General features: G+C 39.1%; 3 protein-coding genes across 10 annotated transcripts; all 3 read right to left on the bottom strand.

Moving 5' to 3' along the window:
- Positions 1 to 1,727: 1,727 nt before the first annotated feature.
- On the bottom strand, positions 1,728 to 5,708 carry LOC121195884 (protein AMBP-like). The gene is made up of 10 exons (XM_041059582.1): positions 5,537 to 5,708; positions 4,796 to 4,938; positions 4,282 to 4,358; positions 4,061 to 4,177; positions 3,756 to 3,857; positions 3,426 to 3,481; positions 2,807 to 2,888; positions 2,486 to 2,653; positions 2,070 to 2,243; positions 1,728 to 1,881 (listed from the first exon to the last, which is right to left on the bottom strand). Exons 1-10 carry the CDS (start codon positions 5,654 to 5,656, stop codon positions 1,856 to 1,858), a joined length of 1,065 nt encoding a protein of 354 aa, XP_040915516.1. The 5' UTR covers positions 5,657 to 5,708; the 3' UTR covers positions 1,728 to 1,855.
- LOC121195885 (protein AMBP-like) lies at positions 5,692 to 9,791 on the bottom strand. Of its 7 annotated transcripts, XR_005895518.1 has the most exons (9): positions 9,456 to 9,791; positions 8,899 to 9,044; positions 8,682 to 8,758; positions 8,414 to 8,533; positions 8,182 to 8,295; positions 7,820 to 7,869; positions 7,665 to 7,731; positions 6,564 to 6,644; positions 5,692 to 5,806 (listed from the first exon to the last, which is right to left on the bottom strand). XR_005895518.1 is itself a non-coding variant. In XM_041059584.1 (8 exons), exons 1-7 carry the CDS (start codon positions 9,573 to 9,575, stop codon positions 7,669 to 7,671), a joined length of 690 nt encoding a protein of 229 aa, XP_040915518.1. In that variant the 5' UTR covers positions 9,576 to 9,791; the 3' UTR covers positions 5,855 to 6,644; positions 7,665 to 7,668. The 7 variants fall into 7 exon arrangements, 4 of the variants coding, with proteins under 4 accessions (XP_040915518.1, XP_040915520.1, XP_040915517.1 ...); XR_005895520.1 differs by lacking the exon at positions 5,692 to 5,806 and having other exon boundaries at positions 5,855 to 6,644; positions 7,820 to 7,919; positions 8,194 to 8,295; positions 9,456 to 9,789; XM_041059584.1 differs by lacking the exon at positions 5,692 to 5,806 and having other exon boundaries at positions 5,855 to 6,644.
- Positions 9,792 to 10,411: 620 nt separating this feature from the next.
- On the bottom strand, positions 10,412 to 13,513 carry ptgdsa (prostaglandin D2 synthase a). Of its 2 annotated transcripts, none has more exons than XM_041058194.1 (7): positions 13,313 to 13,513; positions 12,303 to 12,442; positions 12,021 to 12,097; positions 11,115 to 11,225; positions 10,889 to 10,990; positions 10,743 to 10,774; positions 10,412 to 10,646 (listed from the first exon to the last, which is right to left on the bottom strand). In XM_041058194.1, the coding sequence occupies exons 1-6, from the start codon at positions 13,406 to 13,408 to the stop codon at positions 10,743 to 10,745; spliced, it is 558 nt and encodes a 185-aa protein (XP_040914128.1). In that variant the 5' UTR covers positions 13,409 to 13,513; the 3' UTR covers positions 10,412 to 10,646. The 2 variants fall into 2 exon arrangements, with proteins under 2 accessions (XP_040914128.1, XP_040914127.1); XM_041058193.1 differs by having other exon boundaries at positions 10,412 to 10,665.
- Between the last annotated feature and the right edge of the window lie 2,433 nt (positions 13,514 to 15,946).

Below are 15,946 nucleotides of genomic sequence, written 5' to 3' on the forward strand. Positions count from 1 at the left end.
GCTTTGTATGGACAGTAGGCGGAGTGTTCATGGTGCAGTGAAGGAGGAGGGGGGCTGGTTTTATCCTTCTATTTGTCTTGAATGTTAAATGAAAAACTCCCTTCTCCTTTCCTTTCCTTCTAATTTGTTGTAAACCGTTTTTTGGAATTAGTAGCCTTGCAGAGCATCAACTCGCTGCATTTTGTACAGTTCAAATGAGTAATACTAACTGAGATTGTCAGCCAGTAAGAAAAACACACAGGATAGTAAACATGTAGAAAGACACAGCTCATCAGCTGATGTGAGGAACCAGCTGAAGAGTGGTGGGAATTTGCCTGTTAAATGTGTGGTTAGCACAGCCTGCCTATGCAAAGGTACTGGAAAGTTTTGTACATGACCAATTGAAGTTATCGCTTCCTCTCTCTCTTCGTGGGAACTAGCTGCATTTTTTTTCCTCCTTCACTCTTTCTGTTCTGGAAAGCAAACTGAGGTGCGAATTATGTCAGTAAGTTTTTCTTTGTGTGTGTGCATGTGAAAAACAAGAGAAGTATGTACCTCTGATTATCTGTGTGTGTGTGTGTGTGTGTGTGTGTGTGTGTTTGCACTTGTTTGGTAGCTCTCCTCCCGGCAGCACCAGGTGATATGGCCTGGTACGGAAGGTCATCGCTGTGATGTCACTTCCCCTTCCTCTCCGGATATTCCCAGCATTCTACTGCCAGCAGCCGGGAACTCTGGGAACTAAGAGCAGGAAGCCTGGCTCCTTTGCAGGAGAGAGAGAGAGAGAGAGAGAGAGAGAGAGAGAGAGAGAGAGAGAGAGAGAGAGAGAGAGAGAGAGAGAGCAGCAGTGAGGTTATGTGGTGACTTTGCAGCATTGATTGTCAGTTGCTGTAAAAAAAAAAAACAGTGAGGAGAGAGTTAAAATAGATAGAGTACAGCAAATGACACAAGAATGAGGAAGGTCCTGTTGTGTACTGTGTGTGTCTTTTACTGTAGAAATGTGTGGGAGTGTGTGTGTTTGTGCGCGTGTGTGTGCATCTGATGGAAACTGTGTGAAGTACATGTGATTCATCTTTAAACAGAGCAATATCGCCCCCTCCTGGTTATGCCCACACAATGAAAATCAGTAGACCTCCAATAAAACTGCTTTAAAATGCCAATAACATAGACTAAATTGGGATTTGGGAAATGCAATACTGCATAAGAAACACTGTCAAGACCAGCCACTGAAATCCACTTTATTTAATCATTTTACAAATGAAGTCTCTAATAAGCAATTCTCATAAAAAGTTTTTAAAAAATCAGCTAAATGAATAATTCTTTTCATATTGATCTGCTGTGACATAACTTTATATATCACAATACAAAGTCATTATATTTCTTTAATGTCCCCCTTACTGTAGTTAATACTGGTTCATTTTGAACTTCTGTAAGATTAAAATGAGCAATGTTTGCCTTGAGGAAACAGGTTCTCCTGCACCAACGACAGATCGAGTTACTCGTATCATTACCAGTTACTTTACAGGTGTGTCCCTCGTGCTACCACACAGCAAACATTCAAAAAAGCAGCCATCATCATGCACTCTATGAATCCCTACTAGACAACTTATGAGAATGGAATAACTTATAAGTTATGAGAATGGAAACATTCTCATAACTTGTGTAATTTGTATGTATTTATGTAACCCAGGAAGCAATTACAACAGCAGAAGCCAATGAGAATCCTGTAAACAACAAAAATACCAGCCAAACAGAGTAACAACTTGTTTTATTGATGATCTGTTGTGATGTATCTCATATTTTGTGAATCATGCTTCTTTATTGTGAGCCTCGTGATTCTGTATGAGTTCAGGTGAGCAGTGATGTTTCCTACTCACACTCAATTTGCATTCAGGAGGTCTCCGTCTGTAAAAGAACAAAAAGACATTTAATACATTTATCATATTTAAGTGGAGGCAGTTTAACCATCTTCGTGGTGTTTATCAGTGTGTTGAATTTTCTGCCTGTGGGTTTTCCATGGGCTGGCTCATCTCGACGACACATTCTGCTTGTGTTTCCTCATTTCTGAATTTATATTTAATTCAGCATCTCACCATCTTTAACCACCCCGCAGTACTCCTCACACTCAGCCTTGCTGTAGAACTTGTTGCCGTTGGTCTGGCAGAAGCCCTGTTTGTAGGGCACACACAGGCCGATGGTGGAGTCGAAGGCCCAGATGGGAGGCTGACCTGTGCAGGGTTGGGCTGCCATTGGCAGACGGCACACAGCTGGAGAGACAGAACAGAGCAGAGTTGACATTTTTCTGTATTTTCATTGGTTTATATTTATTTCCAACCCACACATCAGCGTCATGACCCATGGATGTGCTTTGACAGTTCTGTTCTACATCCTTCCACTACAACCCCGTCATCAGTTAGTAGTATGTAGGGGAATAGCTTTTCCAAATTTGGAAGAAAAAAAGTTTAAAAAGAAAAAACAAAAATGTTGTGTTTTGTATTTCACTCCTCACCCTCAGTGCGACATCTCTGCAGACACTCTCTCTCATTTTCAAAGTTGTTCTGGTTCCCCAAACACCCTCCGTACTTGAAGAGCTCACAGCTCATTGAGGAGGCGTTGTAGTAGTAACGATGATGCATCCCAAAACACGGCCCTGTATCTGGTGCTGCTTCACAGGCCTCTATGAGGGGAGGGGGACAGTTACAGAGCTGAAACATCAGAATCGAGATCTGTGATCTTCCATTCAGCATGTGCATTCAGGTGTTCTGCTGTATATTTATATGTAAGCTTATCAGAGTATGTCATAAATCAGCCGAGTACGCTGATCTCCTACCGGTTCCATTGAAAAGAGGTGTGTCAATACCAGAACCCTCCTCATCTGCCAGAGGAAGAGGCACCACATCTCTCCTGACCCTCTATATCACAGCCAAAGACACAGTCAGAGATACAAAGCCACTAGAAACCCCAAATATTCCAAAGACCCTCCTTAGTATTGCCACTTCAAACAACATAAGTTTCAGAACTACATTAATAGTAAAATTATACATGTCTTGCCAATATTAATGGAACAATACTAAAATATATTGTATGCATTTGACCACAGTAATTTGAACTAATAATTTATCTCTATATAGTTTGTACTTCAGTGCATACTAGTTTTACTTGATGTAAAATTATGATTTTATTTGGGATATTTGACATTATACTTAATAATAATAATTATACATAATATTAATATACATCAAACAATCATTTTACTGTGTCACAGAGAGCACAGCAGGAGTTTGTCTAGTTTGCTGAAAGGAATTTATAGTTATTTGGCTAAAAACTGATTGTATGTAAACTACTCAACAAGAAGAATAAAACAAGCACTTCAATCAGTCAATTACTGAAAGACATATGATGCACTACAAAACAATATAAGTTAGATTCGTTAAATGTATTTTCAGAACCTGAGGCTGAGACTGAGCTGCTGGTCCTGCCACCTGCTGTCCGGGAACACAGTCACCTGTGCAGAGATTAAAGGAAAACACATCATTTAGATGTTCAGACTCTTCAGTTGTCCTAATGTCTTCCTCTTGTGTTTATCTTGTATGCTTTTCTGTTGCCTTCTTGCAAGAAAAAGTTCAACAAAGTTCTGAACTGGACTGATTTATGAAGAGTAATATTAACATCTCTCTCCATGTATCCTCACACTTCTTTCACATATCATCAGAATGTTTCATGTTTAGAGTCACGTCAGCTCAAGTACGTGTGGGATGATCCGTGTGTCTGTGTCGTACCTTTGTTCTGCTTGATGATAATAGAGCCATCGCTCATTCCCTGTTGTCTGACCAGCGTTTTGAAGTCTTCCAACACAGAGTTCCTCACAGTGGTAGTTCGACCTGAAAAGGACAGAGTCATTTAGATGACACAAATATAAATGAACGTTTTAACACGGTGTGAGGCTTTGAGGTAGAAGGATGTTCTCAAATTCACCCAATGATCACTTTAACCTAAGATAGGCAGACATATATATAAATAAATATAAATATAAATAAAGAAAAAGAAAAGAAATATGCCTGTGCCAATGCCAATGTCCACTTACTGTAGAGCTTAACTGAGGTGTGCTTCTCCCCTGATGATTTCTTTTTGCTCATTATTACTATCGCATACTCATTGTAGTTTGTATTAACCACGTAGGCATCCACGTCTGCCCTCCACTCTGCAGGAAGAAAAATCACAATTGCTGTAAAACCTCCACTGAAAAGAGCGCTGCATCGCTACGAGATTGTGCAAAGGGAGACTGAGAAAGTGAGGGACACATACTCTCAATGTGGTAGAAGAATCGTCCTGGTGTGGCAGTTAACTCATATTCCCCATTGATCTCCATACATGTTCCATTTCTGCAAACACCCAAAACATGAACACGTCTGGCAGGCGCTTCTATATCATGTATAATGCTGCAAACATTTATACATAAATATACTAAATCTGACTAGTCTGGACTAAATATATCTGATGAAATCAACTTCAGCCAACTTTATTTTGGCAGTTGCACTGCGGTGTTGATGCAATCTTGACAAACAACTGACAGGATGTCTGTCCTAAATCATTTACAGAATATGTTGTTAGTTTTGTCCTTGAGATAGTTTTTTCACCTTGATTTCTTCCATATTTGCATTGGTTAAATCCCTAAAATATTCAGCAATAATTGCAATTTTTTTCATTTTTGACACATTTCTTATTTTAATCTGTTTATTGAGGAACTACGTCTTTCAAAAAGATGTTTCCATTTGTGTGTTTCTATGTGTTATACATGATACATATACTTCTTACAAACCTGAGCTTAGTGCGTGTCATCTTGAGTTTTCCTTCAGTGGTGCTTCTCTGCAGTACCAGTTTACCAATGGCTGCATCTCTCCTGTGACGCTGCATATAGGGACATGTACTTGCCGTGGCAATATCGCGCCATGTTCCCAAAAACTGTTAGGAAGAGATGCCAATAATAAATAGTAAAGCACACTAACATAACACACATAAGACTTATAAGTGAGATAGGTGCAGTACTGTTGGTTCAGTATGTATGTTTTTTTTTTTTTTTTAACAATACTTCTCATCACACATGCGACCTGCTCAATTTACGTTAGATGAAAAAGAAAAATAAAGTCCTTCCATTAGAGACACAGGACACAAAATCACTTTTGATGTACTTACACTTGACTTTTCCACTCTATAACTGAAACTGACATCTTTATTCCAAACTGCTTTAACATTTTCAACAATTTTAATGCATAAAAATCGCAGAAGGCTTGAAGTCTTCTACAATATATACATTTTGAGTTCAATGATACACGAGGGTTTCCACTGCCTGCAGAATGAAACATTTAATCCCCAACATGTTAAGTAAAAGGGTATAATTTCATAATAGAAAGAAAAGGACTGAAAAGAGAACATACAGGAAGTGAAAAAGTGCATTTGCTTTAATCTTAATACACAATGCATACATTTGAAATGACAGAATACTACACATGAAGGAGGAAAATTGACAAGATATGTGAGATATCAGAACTCAGTCACTCACCCGGGCCAGATCAAAGTTCTCCTGTGTGCTGTAGAGAGGTTCTGAGAGGACAGGGAGCCCTTGGAGGGTCCAGGTCCATCCCAGGACCAGCAGGGGAACCAGAATCACTGCTTTCTGCATCCTAACAGCCTGTCTGCCCACTCGTCTCTGAGAGGACTAAAGTCTGGGACACTGAAATCCCAGGAAAGGGCTACCTCCTCTCAACTCTTCAAAGTGGGACAGGGCATTGACCTGTTACATGTGTGCTGTGGCCCCCGCATGTACACACTCCTACAGCCAAGTAAAAAAAAAAACAAAAACAAACAAGTAAAAGAGCAAAGTTCTGCTTGTCTCTCTCTCTGTGATCTGACTTGTCTGGGCAGCTGACAACTTAAGCATTGCACTGAAGTTTGGCAACATCAACAAATCAATATGTCTTACTCTGAGAAACAAACTGAGTAACAACTACATGTTTTTTTATACTGTATTATGTAAATGTCACATACATGTGACATTTACATTGCAAATGTTTTCTGTTGGATGGGACTTTTTTTTTAAATGAGAAGTTGTCTAGTCAAATTCTGTATTTATGCAGTTTAATCTGTGGAACAAAGTCCATTTACCGACCAGATCCCCGCTTTACGTTTTGGAATTACAGCTCCCATAATGCCTTGGGAGATGTAAACAAGTAGAAAGTTGCCATGGAGTCAATGAGTCAGTCATGGGTTAAACAACTTGACCCCTGTTTTATTTAACCCCATATTTGTCTACATTTTTGACACCATTACAAAGATGCCAAACTAGGTATTAGCAGTTCCTGTTTGCGGGAACTCATAGATGTAAAGAAAATGGTCACTGAATTACGTTGATACTGAAGAAAACCTAAAACCGTGATGATTCTGGGGCAAGTTCTGCAAAAGTGAGGAGCGTCTTATCTGTTAAAATTTCCAAGCAAGTTTGTGGACTTTTTTTCACAATGAACAAATCTAAATATATGTCTGTGAGTTCGAATATGACCGAGATGCAGTGTTATTTAGAGGAGAATTACATTTTTAATGCAGATAAAGACACTCAGGTGCTAAGGGTTTCCTCTACGAGCTGTGAGTCACGGCCGCTGCTGCAGCTCCAACTGTAGGAACAGGACATGCAGAGAAAACCCTTAAAGCCTTTAAATGACACTGTATATTTTTCAAGTATATCCATGCATTTTCTTCTGAAACATCAGTTGGTGCTTTTCATCCAAAGAGCGTTTTATTTGGAATAACAATATCAACTTCATCTAAATAATAATTGACTCAAATAATAAATATCGCTCCAAACTACTTATTCTATTTTTATTTATTGTTTAAATTTAGAAAGAAATCAATGATGGCAAACATGCTACTTATACTGACATGTTACATGTCAGTATAAGTAGCAGGAAATGTTAGCACATCATTCAGCAAATAGACACTTTGGGAGATGAAACTGAAATACCTACTGTTCCCTAAATCATTAATTATGAAACCATACTTCAATGGTATGTCAGCACTTCAGGACCTCATGTTTTTGCATTTCTTTCTTTCTGAGTTTGTTTTGATATTATTTTACATTTGAAAATGATCTGAGGTTAAGGCCAACATATCCCAGTACTGTTTTCAAACTGGTCTAATTCATATAGTTTGGATTTCAGCCGCTTTATTTGTAATGACATTACAGATCAGTTTGAACATACCAAGCATTTCATATATATATATGAAAATACAATACCACAATAAAATAGTGATAAGGTATTCACACAGTTTGAACTGCATGTGCCCATAGGAAATCAATACTAACAAAACAGTTGTTTTATCCACTCAAGAAAATGAGAAAATCAGTTGTCACAACATGACAACAGTTTATGAAATTCCAGTGTTGGGATGGCCTGAAAGGAACCAACCATCAACTGCAATGAAAGTGATTTGTACCCAGCCTTTGTTGCAAGTCATTTTTCACCTCTCTCTCTTCATTTCCTGTCATCTCTAGCTCTAATAAAGGCATAAAATGCCTAAATAACCACTGCTCCCATGGTCTATTACATGTGATCTGTGGAAGTCAAAGAAAAATTGTATAAACACTAAAGTTCATGTAATGTGACCTTTAAACAATGAATTATTTATTCTCTCACTTGGTCAAATATTAGTAGAGTCCACAGGCGGCACCACATTTCTCTTCGACCTCTTGGGAGCGTGAATCTGAATGATAGAGACACAAGGCACCCACAGCTGGTGAGTGATCATGATTTGTGGTTTCAGTACGCAATTGTCATCTCAGCTTGTGTACCTGAGGCTGAGTAGTGGTTTCTGTCACCGGTTCATCTGGAACACACAGATCTGGAAAGACGGTAAGATGGGGGCGGTGGGGGGGGGACAACATTTTTCTCCTTGGGTCAAAAAAAAAGGTAAAAAAGTAATTTGTGTTTCAAACCTAAAGCAATTTTTATACTTGCTGTGGACCTCAACAGCACACTAAAACCAAATACAACTTTTGTTACTATAAAATGTTTCACCTGTGCTTTTCCTGCTATGACAAGTCCAAATTATCTGCTGTGAGAAAATGTGTTGGCTGTGAAAAGTCTACAGCGTGCTGGGGAAAACATCTTAAAATAGTTACAGTAAGGTCACTGTGAGACAGAGAAAACATACCTACATACGTACTTTTGTTCTGATTCATGATGATAGTGCCCTCACTTATTCCATGTTGTGTCACCCGTGCTTTGAAGTTGTCCATCACTACAGGACTCACATCCATAGTTCGACCTGAAGAAGGCAGAATTTCTATCACACACACTGATCTGTCTTTCATATGAAAAAGGCATTCACTTCAAAAAAAGGACATCGTATTGTCATTTTTAAAGATTCAAGAATGGTCACTCACTATAAAGCTTGACTGTGGTGGTTTTATTTCCTGATGGTTTCTCTGTGCTCAGCAGAAGCATCATTGCGTACTCATCATAGTTGGTATGAACCACATAGGAATCAACATCTGCTCCAAACCCTGCACAAAGGAAAATGTTTGCAATATACTGCATGACAGATCTGTAAACTGCATTTCAGTTTAACTAACATTACTAAGACCTTGTTAATGTAGGACCATATAGTAAGATAAAAAAGGACAGGGAGATGAAAGAAGCTGAGAAACATACTGGCAACATGGTGGAAGAATCGTCCTGGAGTGTTGGTCAAACTGTAGTCTGTGGACGTCTGTTTACATGAGCCATTCCTACAACCAGGTGCACACACACACCACACACCACACACACACACACACACACCCACACCCACACCCACACCCCCACAGGTTACATTAAGTTTAACACATTTCAAACCATGTGTGTGTGCTGGCATGGATGTGGGTCTGACCTGAAAGTGGTCGCCATCATTGTGAAGTTGCTCTCAGAAGCAACATGTTGCAGCTCCAGGGCAACAATGACAGGGTTTCTCCTCTTGCGCTGCATGTAGTGGGGACAGGTTGATACCACTGCCACCTCATACCACTGCCCCATGAACTGCAAGTAGGCAGAAATATTTACTGTACATATAAATATATGATAGTAAATGTAATATCATCTAAAACATTTGCATGTGGAAGGGCATGCAGCCACAACAAGTACAGTTTGTACTTGTTGACTTGTACTCAAATACACACAATCTGATACATTCACAAAACTTTTACATCGTAAATGATCATTTCCATCTCCAGTTGGACGGAGTTTGAAGGACACAAAAGGGTCAGGAGAGTTGTCAACATCACATGATGAATACCCAAGCAGGAAAAAGTATTGGACACCAATCGTCAGACTAGTTCAATAACCATATTTCGACTCATAAAAACAAAGATGGAGGAAAAAAAAATATGACACTAGAAATTTTAAGAAGATTAAATTTTGTCTCACAAATAAATAATAAAACTTACTCACCAGGCCTAGATCAAAGTTCTCCTGTGTGAGGGGAAGATTTTCTGGGAGCATGTGAACCCTGTGGAGGGTCCAGGCTGACCCCAGGATCAGCAGAGAAACCAGATGTGCTGCACTCTGCATCCTGTAAGCTCATCTGTCCACTAGAGGCTCTTACCACGTCTCACCAACCAGTGCCTTCTCCACTGCTGCTGCACTGGGTTAAACTGACATAGTGTGAATGTGAGTTTTGTAAAATCTCACCTGCAACCTGCACAAAAAAAAAAAAAAAAAAAAAAAAAAAAAAAAAAAAAAATCAGGCAACTAAAAGAGCAAAGTTCTGACCATATCTTTATCTGCCTGTCTGTGTCATGGTGTGTGTGTGTGCACAAAAGCGTGTCCATGTGGTGTGTGTGTTTGTTCATCCAACTAATCAGCACTGAATCACTGGACTTCAGAATCTGCAGCTAAAACAAACAGACAATCAATCGATACATGGCAGAATTTAACAGCTGACAATCAGTGGGGAAAAGGCTGCACTGCCGTCTGCCACAGTGTCACAGCTGTGACACTTTCACAGTTAAACTCTGAAGCTCAGAAATTTAAAAAGATTTTCAGTTGGACTAATGTTGTCTTATAAACCGTGACATTTTGTTACACAGCCAGCTGCAGCATTAGCTAGCATTGTATAGTGCCTCACACAGCTTTGAGGAGCTGTGTTGTTCACAACAGAAACAACCTGATGTGTAGTGAAATCTGCCACCTGGTGTTCACATAAGAGTAAGAATCCTATTTACACAAGACACAACTAAGCATTTACCTTTATGCCAAAGTGATTATATTCCGGTGGCGGTAATTATTATTATTATTATGTTTTTTAGTTTGGTGATTAAACCAAACAAACAAAAGACAATAACATGCTAATGTCCTTGCTATATTTTAATTAAACCTGTGAAAAGGAATACATACACACACACACAGGTGGTTAATTTGTTTATGTCAACACAGCAGAACAATGAAAATGAAGAACAACATCACATAAAGAACATGATTTATACATTTCATCAGCACGATTTGCTATTTATCATGTTTGTAGCCAAAAAGATGATGTTTGCTTTTCTAAAAGAAAGTTAAAGGTAAATGCTGAGACAAAATCTGGACTGGAACAGCACATGGGACCACACTGCCACCCTCACCTCAGGTACATCTGGGAATCTAGAGGGAGAAACAGACACTAATTTAAACCAATAATTTGTCACACAGCCCTGAATCTGCCTTGGTTTTCATATGTTCCAAAAGAAATAGACCCACCTAACGCCCAGATCCAGATGGTGGGCAATTTTCTGTTGAAAAGCATATAGACGAGAATTAGGAAATTTTGCAGTCATTTATTTCTCCCCATTATCTGTGTGTGCATGTGTATATACTGTATAAGTATGTGTTAGCTCCTACTTTACCTGCTGGAGGTGGAGTTAGAATAGAGTCTCTGGGGAAACCCCGGGACAAGGCAAAGGCTTTGAATTTATTAATTACATCAATCCTGAGTCTTTGAGAGCGACCTGCAAATAATTAAAGAGACATGTAGACAGGCAGAGTTGTTAAGAATAGTGCTGATTCTGCAGTGGAGCTAAAATCTGCAGGTCACATGTTTAGATGTCATGTAAAAATGTATGTGTCTCTCACCGTAGAGTGCCACCTGTGTGTACTCCCTGTTAAAAACCTTGTGTTTGAGAACCACAGCGTACTCAGTGTAGTTAGTGTCCACCACTGTGATGTCCTTCACCATGTTGTGGCCTGACAGAAAACACAAGACGGAAGTGACAGACAAAGACTTCTTGTTATTCAGTTTTAAATATTAACTTAATTAACCAGAAAAAAATTACAGTAAATAGAAAACCATGTACGTGACATTTCAACGCACTCACTGGAATCTATTGAGCATAAGAACCAAGAATTTGGAAGATCTGACTTTTGTGATTTGTGATTAAATTGTTTGGCAGAAATAAAAACAAAGACAGTCTACATAGGATTGAACTGAGTGCACCAAACCAAAGGCAACAATATTAAAAAAAATCCTGTATATGAATGAAAATGAAAAATACTAAAAATGTGCAATAAATATGTACAATACACAAAATATTCTATACAAACTGACAGTAAAAGGTGATAGAAAAAACATGAAAGGTTGAAGAGTTTAAATACATGTAGTATGGAAATAAATCAAGATGTGTGCCCTTGTGTCAGTAGCTATCAGTAATGTTTGTTGTACTAAATCATTTTTAAAAGAAAAATCTCAAAGTGCTATATTGTTTTTAAGAGCAGACTTTATTCAAAACAAAGAGCAACAAACAACATTAAATTATTTATTTCTGCTTTGCTTTTACTTCTGTTCTCATCCTCGCACTTCTTGCACATCATGTGACAACATGCAATAATTCATACTGACACGTTGTGGCTGTGGTATGACTAACTGAGCTAACTGCCAGTCATGTTTTTACATTTCTCATGGGAACTGTAATGTCACAGAGTTTACTGAACAGAAAAATTGGTTGAGATGATGAGTCAGATCAGAGGTGAGCAGAGACTTACGTGTGCTGAAGTAGGTGAACTGTCCAGGCACATTGGTCCTCTCATACTGGTACAGCTTCGTCTGACAGCCCATAGGCCTGAAGCATACAGAGGAAAAACAATATGTCTTTATCTTCTCCAAACATGTCCATGTCCATTAATCTGTCTCTTTCCTCAGCCTGCTTTCCTCTCTTCTTTGACTAACACATGTATATACTTCTGTATATACTAACATGGGCTGTACTGTCTATGCCCATGTAAAGACTGTGCTCACGCATGTCACCCCTGCACACACAGACTCACGTGGCGTCCCACATGGTGAGGTTAACGTTGCCGTTTGGCAGCGGTGTGATGATGCCAATGGAGGCCTTCACTTTGTCTCTGTACGGTACAAAGCTCGGAGAATCATAGGCCAGGCCCACACGGACCCATTTTCCTGCAAACTAAACACACACGCGAAAATCTGTCATTTTGTGGCTGTTTTATATGTATACACAGATTTTTAGAGTCTACATTTTTAGCATAAACAGCTCCAGCAGGAAAACAAGAGAGCTGTATTTGTACCATGTTGCAAACACTGCTGTTAACCACAGCATTTCCTCACATCTGTACATAAGTCATTTAAAACCCAGACCGGATGGAGGGGCTGTGAATGTTGATTGAACATTTCCACTAACAAGACTCAGTCAGCATTCTGCTTTATGTAAGGAATAAACAACTTTTATTCCCTGCTGGATATTCTTTGAGCTGCTTTAGGTTTTGTAGATAACAAACAGACATGGGAATTGGAAAATGAACAAAAAACAGAAACAATCAAGGTGAAAATTTCAGGTTGGGTGTTGTCCTACATTTTACACAAAGTCACACTAGATTAGCCAGTAAGTGACCTTTTGATAAATATGGACAAATCAGCCACAGGAAACAAGGGAAGATCTTCCTTTTCAAGATATTTCTCATGGCATATCTGCCATGGGAAATGTCAGATTGACCTCTCTCAACCTCTGGTGTGTGACGAAACCAGAAAAACAAGGATTCACAAATTTATTAATCATAACAATTTGTGACCTGACTGTCGGCGCTGAGGAGAGACTTAAACCAATAGTTGTTTGTTTTGGGTCACCAACTGAGTAGCTGTTCTCAAACTCTGACGGCACACACACACACAGACACATATATATACACACCAGTACACAATGTTCCCTCACAGATGGAGTCACCCAATAAACAACCAACAAACCAAACCAATTTAAATACATTTGTGCTTAAAGACAAATACGAAAAGCTGAATGTGTGTGTATATCTGTCTATATTACCTTCTGCAGGTTGAAATCTCTCTGCGGCTTCACGTCCGCGTGTACCATCATCACGCACATCATCGCCATGACAACAGCGACCACCGTGGTCCTCATGGCTGCGGGGAGAAGCAGAAGCGAAGAGGTGGATGGGCTGAAAGGTTGAGAGAGGGTATCTGACCAGAGCCTAAAGTGAACTGTAGGCAGTCAACAGACAGGTACAGAGTGGCAAAGGCTGTGGCAATGTTTGTTTTTCTCCTGATCCACCCACCTGGTCGTCAGCCAATCATCGCTGAGGATCAGGGAACAGTGGCCAAGTGTTGTAGATGTGTGGTTCCAAAACAACCCAAACTTAGACTTCACTTCCCATATATACAGGAATATATCATGCTTGTGGATTAGTGGCATCAGCTGAGGATCACACTGTGAAGACACAAGCTCAGACACACACTGGTTTCACAAGACCTTATCCCACACTGAGAGATACACAAAAGATGAAGAAGCTTAGAACATCAGTAACTTCCACGTCTATACCGCTAATAATGCTGCCAAATTTTTACAGACACTAACAGATAGTGGTGGAAGAATTATTCAGAAGTCAATCAATCAAGAGCAGGCTATAAAAACACTCAGTTACAAGCAAAAGTCCTGCATTTAATATTTGAAGAGTATAGAAGTATTAGCAACAAGATGTACTTCAGAACGGCTCTGCCATTGTTGTATTATTGGATCATTATTACTGATGCATTAATATGTAAGTGGCACCTTAATGTTGCACTGTTTGGAACTGTTCTAAATACTCTTAGGTAGTTTAATCAATAACAATACAACACATTAAATAAGCTGATAACATTTTTAGAAGTATAAAGTAGCATAAAATACTCATGTAAAGAACAAGTACCCAAGATTTGTGCCCACAAATCAGTATTGTGTTTCTTAGCCTTGCATTAAGCATTAGCTTGGCATTGCTCAAATTAGGACTGTGGCTGTAATGGATGTTGTGGTCTGTGTAAATGTTAAGTACAACACTTTTCCACCACTGCTGACAGATTAAGAAATTGATAAGCCACAGCAGTGGCTTTCAGTATTAACCGAAAGCTACTTCTCTTTTAGACAAATACTGTCCTCACTCTTGCTGGTTGTAATTATTACTCATGTCCCAACAAGAAAAGAAATACCCATAAGAGAAGTCCATCTTTAGAAGTCCAACACATTTTGAAACTGCTTTTTAGGTTCCAGTTTCAATATTGTCTGTCTTCATGAGAATCATCTTCTCACATTGAAAGTGGTTTATGTTCAGAGAAACGTCATTGCTGTTGGTTTGATGCCAGTTTTTGCTTTACTGTAAAGTGTAAAGCTATATTACTCAAAATATCAGTCAACCATTTTATAGATTAAGTCAAAGCTAAACAGTAGCAATGAAATAGTCTAGTTTAAAATCACTATTGTGTTTCTGAGCCTTGCATTAGGCATTAGCTTGACATTGCTCAAATTAGGACTGTGGCTGTAATGGATGTTGTGGTCTGTGTGAGGAGAGTAAATGAATATACAGAACATACGATCAATGTTTAAAGTGAGTTTGGAGGGAGGTGTGTTTGTAGGACACAAGAAATTACCATTGAGCCTTGTAGATGTGGTGCGGGTCTAATTCAGTTTTGGTTTCCTGTGAATTCCGACCTTTTTTTCATGGAGTAGCAAATTGATTATCATATAGAAATTCACCAGAAATACACTGAATTTGCAAGTCGTTTTTCTAGTGATTTGTTACAGCAATAAATAAAATACATGTATGTAGATCAGATGTGATTTAGAAAGAATGGTGTAGTTGTTGAACTGTCAAAAGGGGCCATTCATACTTTTTTGAATAGAATTTAATAGTTATGGATCGATCAATATTTTTTCTTAAAATAAGAAATACATTTTGACTAACATCTAAAGTTTTACCTAGAAATTCTCTTACAGGAAGCTGTAGTGTAACCTAAAGTGAACCGCTTAACCCAAGGTGTGGCGCAACGATAAAAACACAGCCTTTTAGGGTAAATGGCCATGTTGTTCGTGCTGAAACAGTTCAGCTACTGCCAGCATGAAAAAACAAAGAATCTATGTGGATTAGCGAAGCTAAATTCAATTCAATTCAGTTCAATGTTACATAGCGCCTTCCACAATCAATCAAACTGTCTCAAATCGCTTTACAGAGACCCAGAGCCTGACCCCAGAGCAAGCACTTAAGGCGACAGTGGCAAGAAAAAACTCCCTTTTAACAGGAAGAAACCTTGAGCAGAACCTGGCTGGGAGACCCTCCTGTCAATGAGAGACCCTCCTGTCGATGGGAGACCCTCCTGTCGATGGCCGGGCTGGGTGAAAGGAGGAAAAGGAGGAAGATAGGGCAGCTGGGAATGGAGGAGAGGAGGAGAAGGACATGCAGCATATAAAACATGATACAAACAGGGTTGGCAGTGGACAATGTTAGAGGGCCAGCATTCAGAACAGAACAGTTAGTGGATACTGTGTGATCAGCAGATTACAGTTATGACAGGAAACAGAGCACAGAAGCAAAAAGCTGTCATGATTGGTAATTATTTACATTACAGTTGGCATAGAATATTAATCCAAAATTTACCTGGAGCAGAGTGGAACATTAAACATTGTGTTAAT

This window comes from Toxotes jaculatrix, chromosome 16, assembly GCF_017976425.1.
Source record: "Toxotes jaculatrix isolate fToxJac2 chromosome 16, fToxJac2.pri, whole genome shotgun sequence".
NCBI lineage: Eukaryota > Metazoa > Chordata > Actinopteri > Toxotidae > Toxotes > Toxotes jaculatrix.

What these genes read in the sequence shown, in the direction of transcription:
- ptgdsa (XM_041058194.1), bottom strand. Translation starts at nt 13,408, where the DNA reads ATGAGGACCACGGTGGTCGCTGTTGTCATGGCGATGATGTGCGTGATG. An exon ending in CACACAGGTGGCACTCTACG is followed by an intron (nt 10,991 to 11,114) that starts GTGAGAGACACA and finishes AATTATTTGCAG; the next exon opens with GTCGCTCTCAAAGACTCAGG. An exon ending in TCTAACTCCACCTCCAGCAG is followed by an intron (nt 10,775 to 10,888) that starts GTAAAGTAGGAG and finishes GCTTTTCAACAG; the next exon opens with AAAATTGCCCACCATCTGGA.
- LOC121195884 (XM_041059582.1), bottom strand. Translation starts at nt 5,656, where the DNA reads ATGCAGAAAGCAGTGATTCTGGTTCCCCTGCTGGTCCTGGGATGGACC. An exon ending in TATCATCAAGCAGAACAAAG is followed by an intron (nt 3,482 to 3,755) that starts GTACGACACAGA and finishes ATCTCTGCACAG; the next exon opens with GTGACTGTGTTCCCGGACAG. An exon ending in CAGCTCAGTCTCAGCCTCAG is followed by an intron (nt 2,889 to 3,425) that starts GTTCTGAAAATA and finishes GCTGTGATATAG; the next exon opens with AGGGTCAGGAGAGATGTGGT.
- LOC121195885 (XM_041059584.1), bottom strand. Translation starts at nt 9,575, where the DNA reads ATGCAGAGTGCAGCACATCTGGTTTCTCTGCTGATCCTGGGGTCAGCC. An exon ending in ATTCTTCCACCATGTTGCCA is followed by an intron (nt 8,534 to 8,681) that starts GTATGTTTCTCA and finishes TCCTTTGTGCAG; the next exon opens with GGTTTGGAGCAGATGTTGAT. An exon ending in AAACCACTACTCAGCCTCAG is followed by an intron (nt 7,732 to 7,819) that starts GTACACAAGCTG and finishes TCTATCATTCAG; the next exon opens with ATTCACGCTCCCAAGAGGTC.